This window comes from Podarcis melisellensis (genome assembly GCF_964234715.1).
Source record: "Podarcis melisellensis genome assembly, chromosome: 6".
NCBI lineage: Eukaryota > Metazoa > Chordata > Lepidosauria > Squamata > Lacertidae > Podarcis > Podarcis melisellensis.
In genome coordinates this window covers 2844591-2863931 of record NC_138538.1, presented here as the reverse complement: position 1 = coordinate 2863931, position 19341 = coordinate 2844591, and the positions used below count along the sequence as shown (strand labels likewise).

At 47.5% G+C, this 19341-nt stretch overlaps 1 protein-coding gene across 2 annotated transcripts; it reads left to right on the top strand.

Annotated features, from left to right (window-relative positions):
- The first annotated feature begins 14 nt into the window (after positions 1 to 14).
- POFUT1 (protein O-fucosyltransferase 1) lies at positions 15 to 19066 on the top strand. Of its 2 annotated transcripts, none has more exons than XM_081917148.1 (7): positions 15 to 261; positions 3594 to 3715; positions 4545 to 4727; positions 11032 to 11144; positions 13253 to 13445; positions 14591 to 14833; positions 15344 to 19066. In XM_081917148.1, exons 1-7 carry the CDS (start codon positions 120 to 122, stop codon positions 15530 to 15532), a joined length of 1185 nt encoding a protein of 394 aa, XP_081773274.1. In that variant the 5' UTR covers positions 15 to 119; the 3' UTR covers positions 15533 to 19066. The 2 variants fall into 2 exon arrangements, with proteins under 2 accessions (XP_081773274.1, XP_081773275.1); XM_081917149.1 differs by lacking the exon at positions 15 to 261 and adding an exon at positions 422 to 585.
- Positions 19067 to 19341: the final 275 nt, after the last annotated feature.

Here is a 19341-nt window from a genome sequence, read left to right as displayed (position 1 = left end):
CGGGAAAAGGGGCCGGTCGCCATGGAGACGGGCGCGGCCTAGCCCGGCCTAGCGAGGCAGCTTCTCTCCCGCTAAACTCTACGAGCCGAAGCCGCTTCTTCCAAGCCGGAGGAAGAGACATGGCTGTTCCCGGGAAGGAGGCGGTCGGCGTCGCGGGCCTGCAGGTGCTGCTCGTCCTGTTCCACCTGGGCAGCGGAGGCGAAGGCGGCGGCGGCGGCGCCTGGGACCCGTCGGGATACTTACTCTACTGCCCCTGCATGGGTGAGGCGGCGGGGGGGGGCGCTTCCTTTCCTCCCCTCCCAGGGCGCCACTCGGGTATCACCGTCCCCTCTCCCTCCCCCCTTTTCTCCTTCCTCTCGCAGGCCGGGGCTCTGTAGGCCCCCGGGGGCTTTGAGGAGCCTGAGGGGCCTTCCCGGTGCCGTTGGACTACAACTCCCGTCATCCCTCACCGCGGACCGCGCTGGCTGCTGGGAGTGGAAGTCCAGCCGTACCTGCTTTTTGCAGAACTTACTCAAAATCAAGCAGATGTTTAAAGTGGAGATGGAGTAATAACCACACTTGCTGTCACTGAGAATATACGTTAAGGTTCACTTGGGGTTTTGTTTCTTTGTTTTGCTGCATTCAGGGATGTGAAGGGGCAGCTGATGGATAATCATTTTGACCAATTCTGGAGGGTGTTAACTAGAGTTGAACTGAGAACAAAGCACAGCAATAGGGGCACATCTTGGACATATCTCATGTGGAGAGCGGGAAACCGGTTTTATAACAATAATAATTTATTATTTATACCCGCATCTGGCTGGGTTTCCCCAGCCACTCTGGGCAGCTTCGAACAGAATATTAAAATAGAATAGTCTATTAAACATTCAAAGCTTCCCTAAACAGGGCTGCCTTCAGATGTCTTTTAAAGATAAGACAGCTGCTTATTTCCTTCACATCTGAAGGGAGGGCGTTCCACAGGGCGGGTGCCACCACCAAGAAGGCCCTCTGCCTGGTTCCCTGTAACTTGGCTTCTCGCAGTGAGGGAACCGCCAGAAGGCCCTCGGAGCTGGACCTCAGTGTCCGGGCAGAACGATGGATGTGGAGATGCTCCTTCAGGTATACTGGGCCTTTGAGGCCATTTAGGGCTTTAAAGGTCAGCACCAACACCACAAATTTTGCTTGGAAGTGTACCAGTAAGGTCTTTCAAGACCGGTATTATGTGGTCTCGGTGGCTGCTCCCAGTCACCAGTCTAGCTGCCTCATTCTTGATTAGTTGTAGTTTCCGGGTCACCTTCAAAGGTAGCTCCACATAGAGCGCATTGCAGTAGTCCAAGCCAGAGATAACTAGAGCATGCACCACTCTGGCGAGACAGTCTGCATGTAGGGAGGGTCTGTATTAAAGCTGTACAGTGGTGCCTCGCAAGACGAAAAGAATCCGTTCCACGATTCTCTTTGTCTTGCGGTTTTTTCGTCTTGCGAAGCAAGCCCATTAGCGGCTTAGCGGATTAGCACTATTAGTGGGCTTAGCGGATCAGCTGATAAGCGGCTTAACGGATCAGCTGTTAAGCGGCTTAGCGGATCAGCTGTTAAGCGGCTTAGCGGATCAGCTGTTAAGCGGCTTAGCGGATCAGCTGATAAGCGGCTTAGCGGATCAGCTGATAAGCGGCTTAGCGGATCAGCTGTTAAGCGGCTTAGCGGATCAGCTGATAAGCGGCTTAGCGGATCAGCTGATAAGCGGCTTAGCGGATCAGCTGATAAGCGGCTTAGCGGATCAGCTGATAAGCGGCTTAGCGGATCAGCTGATAAGCGGCTTAGCGGATCAGCTGATAAGCGGCTTAGCGGATCAGCTGATAAGCGGCTTAGCGGATCAGCTGATAAGCGGCTTAGCGGATCAGCTGATAAGTGGCTTGGAAAAAAGGGGGGAGGGGGGAAAACCGCAGGAACTCGCAAGACGTTTTCGTCTTGCGAAGCAAGCCCATAGGAAATTTATTTTGCGAAGCACCTCCAAAACGGAAAACCCTTTCGTCTAGCGGGTTTTCCGTCTTGCGAGGCATTCGTCTTGCGGGGCACTACTATATTTAATGGAATTAATTTGGCAATGATTTGTAATACTGTAATTCAGAAAATCAATAAAAATAATTGACAGTGAAGTCCAGTCATACCTGGAGGCCGCAGATTCACATCTTTTTCCTCCTCTGTTCCTTTTACCTTTGAGTAAACAACAACAACAACAAACTAATAACCAACCTGTTGTTTCTCCTGCTGTGCTTTTTTGTAACTTGGGATGCTGCCTTGCCCTTGATGTGGGTCGCGGTCCATCTAGCTCAGTGTTGCTTGCACTGACTGGCAGCAGCTTCCTTGGGTTGCAAACCAAGAGTCCTTCCCAGGCCTCTATGGCCTTTTAAATTGTATGTGTGGAAGGCTGTTGTTGTTTTGCTTATTATATTATGTATTTTTGTGTTTCTAATATTGTAAACTGCCCTGTGGTCCTTGGATGAAGGGTGGTATCTAAAATTAATTCATATTAATGATGAAGGGCCTAGAAAGGCTACAATGATGATATAGGGGATCAAACCTGGGGCCTTGCGCATGCAATACAGGTGCTGTGCAGTCGAGTTATGGCCTTTTACAATCTGACCCCTGTCTGTCAGATGATGGGTCAGAGGGACAAGTTCAGTCCTGCTGGGTGCTGCTACACTAGTGTGTTTTCCACAGGGCAAAGCAGACCTGTGCTGCCAGCAGGCTTGAACCTTCTGCTCATCATTTGGCGAGCAGAGAGTTCCATCCTGCTGGGTGCTGCATCACCAGCATGTTCCTGGTGGGGCTGCTGCCCTGTCGATTATTGTTAGGTTGCTGCATGCTACTATTGCATTATAGTTTAGGGAGTGACCTGCTTGTGGTTCTTGATCAACCTGCGGTGTGTTGGACTCCTATGTAATGGTTCCTCTTCTCTGCAGTGGAGTGCACCAATTAGAAGATAAATGTTAAAAGGCAAGAAAATAATACAATTGACTTAAAGTGTGTGTGAGAGAGAGATTGATTTAAAGACTGCTAAACTATTATAAGCTCCCTGGGCAAGCTTTCAATTAAGGAAACAGCAACTGTGATTTTTATTTCAGCTTTGTAAATAGCCACTTGATTATTCAATATGGGTATAATTTGCCTCCAGGTTATCAGACGTCTCAGTGCCACCTTCCTTGATACCGCTTTCTGAGAGCTTTCCAAATAAATCCACAGAGGTCAGAAGTCTTGCTACCCAAGTATAGTTTCTTCTGTTAGTCCTTTGTGCAATAAATTTCTTAAACTTTTCTAAGAGTTTCCATTCTTGTAATTTGGAAGTAATTATTGGTCGTCATTGAATACTAGGACTTTTTTTTAATGGGGGGAGAGGACTTCTGCAAGCTTCTGTGGGTTGGGAATAGTCCCAGAGTCCTAACATTTATGCAACTTGCCTTATGCTTAAGCTTTGTGAATAATTCAACATAATGAAGGAAGATCTGCAGCATTTTGAGTTTGGCAGCCATGTAGTTCTTCAGTATGAAGTTGCCCTAGGCTTGTTGCTCTGCCCCAGCCTGGTGACTAAGAAATAGGTCTTTATGTTCTATTTCAAGGGAGATTTGGAAACCAAGCAGACCATTTTCTGGGCTCTTTGGCGTTTGCTAAAATGGTGAATCGGACCTTAGCTGTGCCCCCCTGGATTGAGTACCGGTATCACAGGCCTCCCTACACAAATGTAAGTAGTTCTGAGAACTTCTGAGGTATATTTGGGTTCTGTGCTTTTGGAATGCTAAGTACCGTATTTTTCGCCCTATAGGACGCACCTTTTCCCCTCCAAAAATGAAGGGGAAATTTGTGTTAGTCCTGTGGGGCGAATGCAGGATTTCGCTGAAGCTTGGAGAGCGAGAGGGGTCGGTGCACACTGACCCCTCTCGCTCTCCAGGCTTCAGGAAGCTATCAGCAAGCCTGGGGAGCCCATGGGAGTTCCCGCAGGGCTCCCTAGGCTGCGAATAGCAGCCTGCTGCCCGGAGCGCGGGGCGCGCTGAAGCCGTGGCTGGGGGGGGGGGGGATAAATTTTTTCCCTTTATTTCCCCCCCCCAAAAAAACTAGGTGCATCCTATGGGCCAGTGCGTCCTATAGGGCGAAAAATACTGTATTTTCCCAAAGCCACACATAGGCAGGCTCAGTGAATAGGTCCTTGGAACAGATGAGTTAATTCTGCTGGTGTTGGGTGCTACCTACATTTTGTATACCTTGTACAAGCAAAAAAAATAAATAGTTTTCAACCATTAAGCCCTGGTCCCCCTCTAGTCTTTAATTAGCCAACTGCAGGTCTTGAAAGCTCTCCTGGCCTCTGCTTCAAGCTGGAGTTTCATGGATAGTGAAGGAGTCAATAGTACATCAAACCTGCAAATCTGACAGACCAGGGTAGACTAGGCTTTGGAAATCCTTCAGCCCTTTACGTTATGCAGCTCGCTTTTCCTTCAGACGGTTGTGGATTCGCTATTGCTGGAACAGTTATGTGTGTGGACAGGCTCCTAAACTCTGTTCTCTTTGCATTGCAGCAGCACGTTCCCTACAAAGAATACTTCAAGCTGGCGCCTCTCCTGGAGTACCACCGGGTCATCACTTTGGAGGAATTTATGGAAAAGTTGGCACCCATCCACTGGCCTCCTGGCAAGCGAGTGGCATACTGCTTTGAAGCAGCGGCTCAGAGGAGTGCTGACAAAAGAACTTGCCCCATGAAGGTAGGAGTCTTTCTCATCCCTGAGGTGCCCCTGGGCTTTAGTAAAAGCTCTGCTGCTGCCGTTCTTCTAAATCAAGAAAAAAGCACACCAAGAACTCTGGCCAGTATAAATTTCAAAAGTGGGAGTGGTCCCTACTCGCGAATCAATAGTCAATTGTAACAAAAACTAATCCATTCAAAAGTATGTATTCTGACAAGGATTACAAACTCAAACAGAGAATACAAATTCAAACTCATAAGGATATGTATAACACTGTGATGGGACGATGAGCTGCTTGTGCGTAAAATGCAAGTCCCTCAGAGTTTGATCAGGTTTTCAAACCTCTGCCTGTGACGGAGCCCCTCCAGCATGGCTGCGTCAATCACTAGTAGAATCCGAAAGTGGCTGCTTTCGGAAACGTTTCCAACATAAAAGCTCCTTAACGGAAACACGTCGTCTGGCCTCTCGGCGTGACAGTTTCCGTCGAGGTGTGGGTGTCCCTATAGGAGGTCCTGAGACCTCCCCACTGGTTTCGCTTGAAGCGTCTCTGAGCCATCCCTCCGACTCACTTTCCCTTGGAGTTCTTGCTCGCCCTCTACTGGTTCCCTCTTCCGCTGCTACTGCTCTCTCAACCTCAGGGAGCCTTTGCACCTGCGGCGCTTTAGATGTCAGTTCCCTGACATCCACCTCCCCTCCAGGGCCCCCTTCACCCCCTCCCGTCTCCTCTCCTACTGGCGGTGAGGAGGTAAAACCCCTGAAAGAACCTCCCTCATCTTCCGACGTCGCGAACACTTCCTTCCACTTGTTGCTGTTCCTACTCTCTAGGTACTCTTCGTCATCAGAGTCCACTCCATCTTCCAACTCCGACTCCGCGAACCCTTCCATTTCCTCTTCCTCATCGGTGGTGCCGAAATACTCCCTCCTAAACCTTGCTATAGGCTGAGGTTTCCTCGGGAACCTTTGGTGGAACGTTTCTGTTAAAACCTCGTCATTGACTTCCTCTGCACTTACCCAGGTGTTTTCTGACTCCGGTTCCCCTTCCCACGCCACCAAATACTCCACCTGATTACCCTTCCACCTGGAATCGAGGATTTCCGCTACATGGTTGCGGCGTTCCCTCTCTTCCAAGGCTGGTCCCCTGACGTGCTCCCCTTCACGTCCCCCCCTGTATGGTGACAGTAACGACCTGTGGAACACTGGGTGCAATTTCATGTGGTTGGGTAATCGGAGTTTGAAAGCTACCGGGTTGACCTGCTGAATCACCTCAAAGGGTCCCAATCTTCTGGGCCTCAGTTTCTTACAACCCCCTTTGAACGGCAACCCTTGGGTTGACAACCACACTTGATCCCCCACCCTTATGGTTTCACCTTCCCTTCTGTTCTTGTCTGCCTGCTTCTTATATTGTGCCTTGGCCCTTTCTAAGTTGAGCTGGAGCTGCTGATGGATGGCTTCCATCTCTTCTACAAAATGTTCAGCCGCTGGAACGCTCCATCTCTCCCCTCCTTCCCCTGGAAATGCCCTGGGGTGACACCCGTAATTAGCCAAAAAGGGACTCATCCCTGTGGACACATTCTCCGCATTATTGTAGGCAAATTCTGCCAACGCCAACTTTTCGACCCAATCGTTCTCTCTGTCATTGACATAACACCTAAGATATTGTTGAAGAATGCCATTTGCCCTTTCCGCCTGCCCGTTGGTTTCAGGGTGCCGGGCAGTTGAAAAATTAACTTCCACGTGTAGCAAGCTCATGAGCTTCCTCCAGAACCTGGAAGTAAATTGTTTGCCTCGATCTGAGATCACCCTCGAGGGAGCCCCGTGCAACCTAAAGATATGTTCCACAAACAACTTCGCCGTTTCTTCCGCTGTCACTGCATGTGAGCATGCTACAAAATGGCACATCTTAGTTAACAGGTCTACTACTACCATGATGGCTGTTTTCCCCTTGGACCTTGGCAGATCCGTCATAAAATCTATTGATATCGCTTCCCAAGGCCGTTCTGGTGTGGGTAAAGGTTCTAATAACCCTGCCGGCGCCCTTCTTTCCCCTTTGGCTCGCTGACATTGGTCACACCCTCTTACATACTCCCTTACATCTTCCCTCACCTTAGGCCACCAAAATTCCCTGGTAACCAACCACATGGTTTTGTGTTGCCCAAAATGTCCCGCCGTGGGGCTATCATGCAACTGCTTGAGTACTCTCCCCCTCAATTCACCTTCGGGTATATACAGTGCCCCTTTGTAATACAATGCCCCATTTCTTTCCTCAAAACCTCCGGGGCTCTCGCCCTCCCCCCTGAGACCTCTGAGCTTATCCTGGGCATATTTATCATTTTCCGTTTCCTCCACCAGTTCCCGTTGCCCCACCAGCGCCGCCCCACACACCCAGCGGTCCTCCGGGATGACATGTCTCTCTTCGATCACCTCCTCCCCTTCCCAATATTCTGGTTTGCGTGAGAGCGCATCCGCCCTGACGTTTTCTGGGCCTGGCACATAACAAATCTCAAAGTTAAATTTGGAGAATTCCTGTGCCCATCTCACTTGTCGTTGGTTGAGCACTCGAGCTGTTCTCCAATACTCTAAATTTTTGTGGTCGGTGCACACTTGCACCTTGTGTTGTGCCCCAATTAATAAATGTCTCCACCTCCGGAATGCTTCGTGAATGGCAAGTAGTTCCCTGTCATACACCGTGTAATTCCTCTCGGACTTATTCAGTTTCCGCGAGAAGAATGCACACGGTCTCCACTCCGACGCACTCCTCCCCGGTTGAAGAAGGACCGCCCCTATAGCCCGGTCGGATGCATCTGTTTCCACTCTCATGGGTTTTTGTAAATCCACATGCAGAAGTTGTTCTTCCGAGGCGAAAGCCCTTTTCAGTTCTTCAAAGGCTCGATCCGCCTCCACCGTCCAAACAAATTTCTTCTTGCTGCTGAGGCAGTCGGTGATGGGCGCCGTCAAGTGGGCAAAGTTCTTGATGAACTTCCGATAAAAGTTCCCAAACCCCAAGAATCTTTGCACGTCCTTCTTGGTCTTCGGTGTCTTCCATTCCAGTACCGCTTGAACCTTGCCTGGATCCATGGCCAATCCCTTGTCTGACAAGCGGTACCCCAGGAATTCCACCTCCTTGGTATGAAACTGGCACTTCTCCAGTTTCACCCACAGCTGGTTGGCTTGCAGCCTGCCCAACACTTCTCGAACGTCCCTCACATGCTGTTCCTCATCTTCCGAATACACCAACACGTCGTCTAAAAAGGCCACACAGTTCTTGTAGAGCAAAGGTCCCAGAACGTGGTTTATAAAAGCTTGAAAACAGGCGGAGCCCCCTTGTAGACCGAAGGGCATAACGAGGTATTCAAAGGCTCCCAAAGGGGTAAACATGGTGGTCTTCCATTCATCTCCCTTCCTTATGCGTATCAGATTGTACGCCCCCCGCAGGTCCAGTTTTGTAAAAATCTTTCCCTTCCTTACTCTGGTCAAAATGTCGTCAATTCGGGGCATAGGGAAAGCCAGGGGCTCCGACACTGCATTGAGGGCCCTGAAGTCACACACCAGTCTCGGTTTGTCTGTGTTCTTTTTGTCCACAAAAAACACTGGGCTGCCCCCCACCGCTCGGGACTCTCTGATGAAACCTCGCTTCAAGTTTTTGTCAATGAACTCCCTCAGCTCCTGCATCTCCCTGTCTGACATGGCGTACAGCTTGCCTACTGGGAGTTGGGCCCCTGGGAGTAGGTTGATTTGACAGTCAAAGGGTCTATGCGGTGGCAGTTTGTCTGCTTCCCTTTCGCTGAATACGTTGCTCAGATCTGCGTATTGTGGGGGCACCTTCCCTTTGCCCATCACTTCCATCCCCGCTAGGGTGACTCTGTCTCCTCCCGAGACCTTCCCCTCCTTGCAGTGTTCTAGGCAATGCGCTGACCCAAAGGAGACCACCCTCTGATGCCAGCCCACTAGCGGATCGTGTAGCGCCAGCCAGCTCATCCCCAAAATGATGGGCGCTCCTCCCAGGATGGCCACATTAAACGCTATCTGTTCGGTGTGCCTTGCCACTCTCATTATCATCGGGACAGTCTGTTGGCTAACTTCTCCCCCCAACAGCTCTCTGCCGTCAATCGTAGTCACCTGCAAGGGGTTACTTAAAGGGATGGTCTGTATCTGGTGCTCAGCTGCAAACTCCTTACTCATGAAATTACAGGAGCTGCCTGAATCCAAAAGCGCCTTGACCTTTAGTGGGTGTCCGTTTGGCAGTTCTAGTAACACCTCTATCACTAAAGCAGGTCTGGGAGGTTCTGGCATGGGCACTTTCATTGCTCTTTGGCCTGGCTGCTGTGCCCCGACGGTGGCAGCCAGGCGTTGGCTTTTACTTGCTCCTTGCTTTCCTCTTCCTTTCCCCCAACAGTTCCTGCCATCCCTTGCCATTCCTTTCTTTGTGGGCAGACTCTGGCAAAGTGCCCTGGCTGTTGGCAGAGATAACATCTCTTGGCGCTCTTTCCCTCCTTCTTCCGCCCTTCACTGGGATTTGAAACTGCGCGCGCCCGCGCTGTTCCAACTTCCATCGGCTCTGCCGGCGGGAAAGATGGCTCTGGAATGTCTGGAATGCGGAACTCCCTCCAACGGTCTCCTTTCCCTTCCCGCCTTTCCAAAGCCCTCGCCTCCTGGCGCGCTCCTATGGCCAGCGCAGATTTGGTTAATTGGTCCATAGACTCCGCCCTGGGCCCCCGGGAAAGCTCATCTTTGACGGTTGAAGAAAGCCCCTCTTCGAAAAGCATTTGGATGGGCTCCGCCGATAGGTCCCACCCCAATTTATGAATCAGCATAGTAAATTCAGTCCAGTACTCACGGACAGATCTGCTTCCTTGCTGGCAAGCCATTAACTGCCTTCGCACCACCCCCTGCTCAATATCGCTGGAAAACATCAGGTCCATGGCACGAAAAAACTTCCTCGTGTCCTTTAAGATCTCATTATTCGCTGCCATCAGGGGTCTAACCCAATCTTTCGCCCCGGATTCGAGATGGCCAATCACATACGCCACTCGCGATTCCTCGTCGGGGAAGTCATCAAACTGCAAGTTTAGAGCGTATTGCATCTCTGTTCTAAAGGCATGATAGTTCCTGGGATCCCCCCCGAATTTCTGCACCAATCCTGGTACCTTTCTGGCGAGCGGGGTGGTTTTCTCCTTTCCCTTTTCTGCATCCTGAGCCCTCCTCTCCTCAAGCCTCGCCGTTTGCAGCGCCAACTGGATCTCCAACGCTCTGTACCTTTCTTCCAGGCTTGGACCCCCTCCAGCTGCTCCTGCACCCCCGGTTCCGGCTGGGTTGCTCATGATGCTTCTCTCTGCACAAGCTGGCTTTCGGTGACTTTCGGATTGCTGTGATGGGACGATGAGCTGCTTGTGCGTAAAATGCAAGTCCCTCAGAGTTTGATCAGGTTTTCAAACCTCTGCCTGTGACGGAGCCCCTCCAGCATGGCTGCGTCAATCACTAGTAGAATCCGAAAGTGGCTGCTTTCGGAAACGTTTCCAACATAAAAGCTCCTTAACGGAAACACGTCGTCTGGCCTCTCGGCGTGACAGTTTCCGTCGAGGTGTGGGTGTCCCTATAGGAGGTCCTGAGACCTCCCCACTGGTTTCGCTTGAAGCGTCTCTGAGCCATCCCTCCGACTCACTTTCCCTTGGAGTTCTTGCTCGCCCTCTACTGGTTCCCTCTTCCGCTGCTACTGCTCTCTCAACCTCAGGGAGCCTTTGCACCTGCGGCGCTTTAGATGTCAGTTCCCTGACAAACACAATAATTTGTTACAGTATTAGAGATAAGAGTTCATGTTAGTCCATAGTCAGATTTGACGTGAAGATCTTAGTTTCAATCATTGAGCAGAAGTCAATTATGGATCAGAAATTATGGATAAGAAACCAGGACAGGGCCCTGTTTCGATGTATTCACCTTCATCAGCTGGAAGTATCAAACATTGCATGAAAATACATTTAAATTCTAAATTATCATAAATTATAAAACAGTATTATGCAACAACTAGCTAGGGACCATGGGAGTTGTAGGCCAAAAACATCTGGAGGGCTGAGTGTGAGGAAGCTTGTTCTAGATAATGTTCTGTGGATCATTTCAGTGTGTTTGTATTTAACTTCATTTCATCCTCTCTATACTTGGAAAGCTTCTGGTAAACTTACACACAGGTTTCAGTGGGGGCGGGACTATGGAATATGGGTTGTGTCAGCTAGGAGCTTGTGGCTCCCGTGGCAACTGCAAAGCTGCCTGTTCCTCTGGCCTGCCTCACCTTTCGTCTGCCGCAGTGAACGAGCAGCTGCCTTTGCTTTTGCAGGATGGAAACCCCTTTGGCCCCTTTTGGGATCAGTTTGCTGTGGATTTCGATAGGTCGGAGCTGTTTGGAGGCCTCTCCTTCAGTGCCTCTTACAAGGACCACTGGATTCGAAGGTAGCAAGTGTCGCTTGGGGGTGCCATTGGGCGAAGGGCATGGTTAGGCACTGGGCACATTCCTCCATTGCTGCTCTGGCTTGTAAAGGGTTCTTGGAAATCATCATCATCATCATCTTTTATTTGTATCCCGCCCTCCCCAGCTGAAACCGCTCTCAGGGCGGCTAACGTCAGACGTATAACTGTTGGGATGCTGCTAAGGAATCAGGGGCAATTGGCAAGCCCCCAGCTGGCTCCAGCCTACCGGCCAACGTGCCAGTCAAACCCCAGTCCTTGGTGCAGCATGAATCTGCAACCCAGAGCTTCAGAAGCTGGGCACGCAACTCAGCAGAGTAAACACACAACAGAAGTGGCAGGGAGAGGCTGTGTAAAGCATATTTACAGGCAGTTTATTCAGCGTACACCAGGACAAAAGGAAAAGCATGTCTTCTCCCTTTCATGTCCAAGCAAGCAGCATAAGCAGTAGCTATACACACAACGGAAGTTCCCAGCAAGCTGTGCTGGAGTGTAAACAGACATGTGACACACAACAATTCCACACGTCTGTTAAGGTGGAACAGAATATCTTAACAATAACATTGATATAAAATCAAACAATAATTAAATTACCTCCTAAAAAACAAGTCAGTATCAAATTAAAATCTAATTAGATGGCTTTCCTCAGGATTAGGGTTAGGAACATAGCTGTCAACTTTCAGATTTGAAAATAAGGGATCAGCAGCCTCACCTGTCCTGGGGACAGTCTACGGGATATCTAACAATCCGGGATAGCAGCAGAAAGCAGCGGGAAATTGCGCTGGAATAAGAGAATTTCTCGCAAAAAATGGGAAGGTTGACAGCTATGGTTGGGAACAGTAAATGCTCATCAGGCCCAACTGCTTACGCTGTTCTTATATGGGCCTGTGAGAATGCTGGGAGGCCTCTTTCATGCTAGTTCTTATACAAAAAGAGAAGGGGATTCAGGCTGAGCCCTGACCAAAGGCCTGGCAGAACAACTCCGTCTTGCAGGCCCTGCAGAAAGATGCCAAATCCCGCAGGGCCCTGATCTCTTGTGGTAGAGTGTTCCACCAGGCCGGGGCCAAGGCCAGCCTAATCTCCCTGAGGCCCGGAATCTCCAAGATGTTGTTATTTGCAGACCGTAAAGAAAGATGGACAATTATCCTGCCTTTCCGCACGGGTGGCAACCAAGGTGATTTAACAACAAGAAAACACAAAAACAGACCAAATATAATATCAGACAAAAACTGAGCAGATAAAAATGCCTTGATAATATTACATTTTCCATTGAGGATGGGATAAGAAGCAGTGGCATATAGCAAAATAGGGGTCTTTCTGGTTCCTATTTTTGGGAGATGACCATCTGGGTCCATTAAACTTTCCTCTAAATCATTTAGGAAAAAGCTAAACAATGTGAGGGTGAAAATACAGCCCGGTCTCACTCCCCTTGCCATCTCAATACAATCTGAAAGTTGGCCCTGCAACCCACATCTAACCTGCAATTTGCTATCACTGCACAGAGCTTTAATAAGGAAGAAGAGTCGCATAACGGTCTTTGGGTGGTATGTGTTTTGTAAGAAGTTCAAGGATCTTGGGCAGTAGAACTAGGAAAGACACCTCCAGCTCTGAGACCGTAAGACACTGCTGCCAGTTGGCATGCGTAGGGCAAAGGTCTGTGACAGTATTAGGCAGATGCATGCATAACTAAAGTCGGCTTGCTTAGTCTGTTGATTTTTCAGAGATTGCTGCCGTAGTTTAAAATACAGGGAGGTGCACTTTGCAACTTCTTTCCCCTAAGGAGGCCCGCCTAAGCTCCAGTATGCAAATATTTGGGAGGTGATGCAAAGCGTCTGGGGAATTAGGAAGTTCTTATGAGCTGAAGAGCATGACAACAGAAATGCAAAATACAGATTAACTTTATTCGGGTTAGCATATTCTTCATAAATCTTGTTAGTAATTCATCTCTTTGTTGTAGGTGTGTTAAAAAAAAAAATAACTAGAAAAAAGCATTTGCATTAAAAGTTCTCAACAGTAAAAACTGAGCAGCACTGGTGCGAGCAAACATGGCAAGTTGTAACTCCTGTTGATCTTTCCACTGTGTCTTTTACTAGGTTTCCCTCCTCTGAACATCCTGTTGTGGCTCTTCCGGGGGCACCAGCCCAGTTTCCAGTTCTGGAAGAGTACCGGTCCCTGCATCAGTACATGGTATGGTCTGATGAGATGGTGAACAAAGGCGAGTCCTATATTAATTCGTTCCTGGTCAGACCCTACGTGGGAATCCATTTGCGTGTCGGTTCGGACTGGGTATGGTTCTTACATGTACTTCCTTGGGGACTGTAATGTGGGCAGGGCTGTAATAGAGTCTGACTGGCAGCTTCCAGCTCCATACAAATAAAAAAGGGAGAGGGTGGGGCTGTTTAGAACATATGCTGGTTCAGAACAAAATCCTACCTGGCTCAGCATCTTGTTGCCTACCTAGGGCCATCCTTTGTCAGCTGGGTGCCTCTGGGAAGCTCATAAACAGGAGTTGAGATCAGGTACCCTCTCTCTGTTTTCTTCCCCAGCAGCTGGTGATATTCAGAGGCATGCTTTCTCTGATCCTGAAGGGGTGTACACATTGTGACTTGCAGATATTGACAGCTTCCTGCATACTTGAACTAGACTGTTTGGGGATGGGAATATAACTGAAGCTAATAATAATAATAATAATACATTTTATTTATACCCCGCCCTCCCTGGCCAGAGCCGGGCTCAGGGCAGCTAACACCAATAAAATCACAGTAAAAACATAATAGGGGGGAAAGAGAGGGAGAGGGAGGGGAAAATTAAAATACAGGTTAAAATGCAATTTAAAATGCAGCCTCATTTTAAAATAGCCGATAAATCAAGACCATAAGGGGGGGGGAAACATAAAGGTCAGACTGAGTCCAACCCAAAGGCCAGGCAGAACAGCTCTGTCTTGCAGGCCCTGCGGAAAGACGTCAAGTCTCGCAGGGCCCTAGTCTCTTGTGACAGAGCGTTCCACCAAGTCGGGGCCAGTGCTGAAAAGGCCCTGGCCCTAGTTGAGACCAATCTAACAACCTTGTGAGTTGGGACCTTCAAAATGTTGTCATTTGTGGACCTTAAGGTCCTCCGCTGGGCATACCAGGAGAGGCAGTCCCATAGGTACGTGAGTCCTAGGCCGCAAATGGCTTTAAAGGTAAAAACCAGCACCTTAAACCTGATCCTGTACTCCACCAGGAGCCAGTGCAGCTGGTAAAGCACTGGATGATTGTGATCCCACGGCAAGGACCCTCCATTAGCAATGTGGTTTTTTTGCCTGCTTTGGCTAGCTGTATGGAATTCTCCTTCTCCATTGCTATGAAGTCCTCCTACCTTTGTATGATGCTCTGTTTCTTACCACTTCTACCTGTGTATGATGTTCTGTTTTTCTCCTCCCCCCGCCTTAGAAAAATGCATGCAATATGTTGAAAGATGGCACTGCTGGGTCTCATTTAATGGCGTCGCCACAGTGTGTGGGCTATGATCGGAACACTGCTGCACCCCTTACCATGGATATGTGTCTGCCAGGCCTGAAAGAGATAAAACGAGCGCTAAGACTCTGGGTGAAGAAGACAGATGCAAAAGCTGTGTACATCGCCAGTGACTCTGAACCTTATACGAAGGAAATACAGCAGCTTTTCAAACAAAAGGTAATGTCCTGGTGCCGCTGGAGCAATGAGAAGTTATTGGTGCAAACCTCACTGCTTTTCTCTCTCTGGGTGTATGCACTGGAAATATTCATATCTTGCTTTTCTTCTTAGACGGAGGAATCAGGGAGGCTTACAGCAGGGATGGGCAGAAGAAAGTTTGGGCTCTACTGGGTCTTTGAGTGATTTGGCAACACAGTTCTTTTGCTCAGAATATATGATGCGGTTGCATTAGATATAGAGGTAGCTGAACACTACTTTTAAAATCATTCAGGTGACTTTCCACATGGCAAACCTGAGGTAAGACATCGTGGTGGTTCTTGAACCAAGGACTGTAAGACAGAATGGCTCTGTCTGAAAGATACTCTGGGAACCTGAAGGTGTTATAGAAAGGTGCAGCTTGATGAAACAAGTTCAGGTGGAGGGATAGATATACAGCTTGTGGCAAATGCCACGTCTTCTTGTGTGTGTTCACTTTCAATAACTGGGCTCTGCTTGTTTTCCCCTTTTCAGATAAAAGTGGTGTACCTGCAGCCTGAAGTGCCCCAGGTAGATTTGTACATTCTCAGCAAGTCTGACCACTTCATTGGAAACTGTGTTTCTTCCTTTACTGCCTTTGTGAAAAGAGAACGCGATGTGCATGGGAGACCCTCGTCCTTTTTTGGCATGGACTATCCACCCACATCAAGGGACGAATTGTAGCCCCTAGAGGAAGAGATGCCTTTTGACCCACTACTTGCATACAGTTCTCATAAATACAAGGTCTCCCTCAAAGCAAGCACTGGATATATCTGGATTCTGCAGGTTCATCCTCATGGCATTCCTTGAATATTACTAGAACTTGACCTGAAAGGAGAAGTGGATGACTTCCAGGAAACATTCCCTCCTCCCACAGTTGTGGTTAAAATAAGCAAACCCACTCCCGTTCCTCTCTTCTCCTTTCTATGCTGTCTTGCTACCTCTTCTGGAATTAATGACTCGTCTGGTGCTTCCTTAATGCACAGTATTCTCAAGACAGCTTGTTCACTGACAAGAAGTGTTCTGACATTAAGAACTGGGAACCAGCAGATACGTTCTCAGTTGTGCAACCCGACTGACATTTGCCTTGTGTGCTTTTGTTTTCTGAGCTGCCAAATGGATTTAATTCCCATTCCCCCTTGCTGGGAGTGAGGAGACTATAAGCAAATGATTTTGCTATCAGCTGTGACACGTTATGGGACGTTCAGAGGTGTTTTAGTCCTAATAACTCTGGTGCCCTGTGGACCAGTTCTGTTTGAGGCAATTCCCAGGTAGCATAGAGATACTTTTTTTAAAAATCCTATTACACAAGAGTCTTTTAGAGCAGTTTTGTATTTTACAAAATTGGCAGTCTAAGCACTGTACATAGTATAAAATAGAAGTTAAGAAATAATCTCCTTTTTGAAACACCATAATAATCCATAAATCAAATATTATGCACCTTTTATTGGGCCCATTTGCAACTTTGCTGAGAGCTCACTGCATCAATTGCATTTTATGGTTTGTGGTGGGTTAGCAATAATGTCTTTCTGAGCTCTCTATTCTGGAAACCCAGCCTGGCTGCAACTATTTTGTTGCATTGATCAGGGCTTGGACTAGGAGACCTCCAAGATTCCTTCAAACTCTTGTACACTCATTCTTTGAGCATCCCTTTTATGTTTAGAAGCTGTGACCTTTTAAAAGTCTCTGAAAGGAATAACCACTTGGTCCACTTTGAATTTCAGACATTTACTTTGAGTCTCTTGAAAAGAGGAGCCAACAGATAATGGATCTTGATTTTTTTTTGTTTTAAAGTGTTTATGCACTTTTCTCTGCATAATTGCTCTGAAATCATGATTCAGCTTTCTCGATGTACATCTGAACTATGCTCACTAATTTACCTGTAGAGTTTTCCCACAGAAAAATCCTCAGGCAGGAGATCTGCAAACTGTCAGGTTACCTAGTTCATGTTATGTTTCCTCATCACATCAGTAGTAACTTTCTCTGGTGACGGCACAGCAACATGCCCTCTGATAATTATCTGCTCCTGTGCATTCTGAACATCAGTTGACAAATTGTCCTGGCTGCTGACTGCAAGCCTGAACTATCCTTCCATCTGCACTCTATATTAAGACTGAATATGTTGTGCTGGGGGAGAGAACTTTCTGGAGCTTTCTATTTGCTTTATTGGGCTTGAATTGCACAGACAGCATCGTTAGCTTCTGTATCTTCCTTTTAGGTGTTGATGAAACAATCTTGCAATAGCAGGATTGAATTGCAAATGAACTTTTCCTAGGTTTGTTTGCTTGTGGTAGCAGTATTGCCTCCAGTCTCTTTTCTGTCTTCCTCTGCCATCTTCTGAAAAAAACTGGTTCATAAATGCTAACAGTTTCGGCTGACCAGTAAACACTTTTATAAGCAGCAACTTTGCAAGTTTATTAATTTAATCACTACCTTGCATCACTTACTTTATTGATAGTGAATTATCACTGGCAAGCTACAAAGCTGAAAACTAGCATTGTATTTGCTGGAGACGTCTTAGCTCATCTTTATGAAGTACTGAAGAAGTTTGTTTAAAGGTTCAGTCTTAAAAGGTATAGAGAAGCACTAGGCTTGGAAGAGAAATGCAGTTCCTGTGTTTTGGTAGATTCTGCAGTGAAACCATGTGTTCCAAAGCTACCGGTAATATGGATGAAAATGATGGTGATGATCAAATGAAAAAAAGACTCTCAATAGTTTGTCCAGGAATGTTTATGAAGAACAAAACAAAAACAAGGAAGGCTGAGGCTGTGACAGCACATGGAGATGATCTCTGAATTCATCTGTTAGATGGGATCCTCCCTTCTGCTTGAGCTTCTGAACAAATACAGTATTTTGATTCCAAAGATCAGTAAGTGCCACAATATTTCCGACTGGAGCAGCAAGAACAAACAGTTACTCTTCTGTAATTCGTCGGTAAGCATAAGAATATAGCAATTTCCTTGATGGATCCGGCAAAGGTCCATCTTAACCCAACCTTTTGTTCCCAACAGCAGCCACCCAGAAGACAATGGCAGGGCCTGAAGGCAGCAGTTCTCCTCACCAGCTCACCTCCATCTTGTATATCAAGTTATATTGCCATATGGAAGTTCTGATTGGCTAATGGCTGTTTGTAGATTCCACTGCCAGGAATCTGAAAAATAGCTGTTTTACTGCCTGATAAACCCATGGATAGCTCCACATATTATCAAAGGACGTTCCAGAGATTCAATTATGTCCTGTGACATTTTTTTGTCTGCCCAGCAGTAGTTGGTTTGGTCTGTTTTGTTAGACGAACCTGGCTTTCCAGTATTATGAGAGGTAAGGGGAATCTCCCTTTTTGCTCTCCACACTATTCATAGTTTTGTAAACCCTTTATCATGTATGCGAAGTTACTCTGCAGTTCATATATTTATATATAAAGCCCATTGTGTCTTAGCCAGCACTGAAGCATCAACATTCATATCTGGAGGCTTCCAAATGGGCGTGAGAATCCTCTGTGCTATACCGTCAATATATCTTGCCTCTTTGTGGGAGGAAATGCCAACCTCTGGTTTTAAATGCAGCTAATGAAATATTTTTAAGGTGCCAATCCTGTACACCAGGCTTCCTCAACCTTGGCCCTCCAGATGTTTTGAGACTACAGTTCCCATCATCCTTGACCACTGGTCCTGATAGCTAGAAACATCTGGAGGACCGAGGTTGAGGAAGCCTGGTATACACCATTATCTGGAAGTAAGTCCCAGTGAATTCAGTGTGGATACTCATAGGGCTGTGCTATTAATGATGTTGACCATATGGAATTTGCAGGGGTGCAGCTACACCGTGCCAAGAGGAGGCAATTCATCCATGGGGTGCAGCCTCGCCAGCATTTGTGTACAGTGGTACCTCGGGTTACAGACTCCACTAACCCGGAAGTAGTACCTAGGGTTAAGAATTTTACCTCAGGATGAGAACAGAAATCACGCGGCATCAGCAGGAGGCCCCATTAGCTAAAGTGGTACCTCAGGTTAAGAACGGATCTCCAGAACGAATTATGTTCGTAACCAGAGGTACCACTGTAAACTCCATTTATGTGGCTGGCTCAGAATGGAAGACATCTGGGGTATTTGTGTGCTATGCACAATATCAGAAGCCATGTTTTAATTTTTTTTTTTAATTAACTAATGTACAGAGCATAACTTTGTGATTTTTCATTTTCATAATAAAACATTAATCTTTCTCTTGAGTGTTTTTATGACTTGAAACATTCCTCCTAGCTTTGGCTATGGTTAACATCCACCTGGTGAAACCGTGTGCCGATGTTTTCTCCTTTTAGAAAAAAGGAAGTTCTTTGCCCAGATGGCTGCCTTTCACTCTTCAATTTAGGGATCTCCAAACATAGAATCTCCCTGCCATGGAGCTGATTAGGCTTATGCCATTGGCAGAAGGACCCAGCTTAGAAGTGAGGTCATGGGCTCTCTCTTTCCACACAAGCTGTGCACACTTCCAAGCAT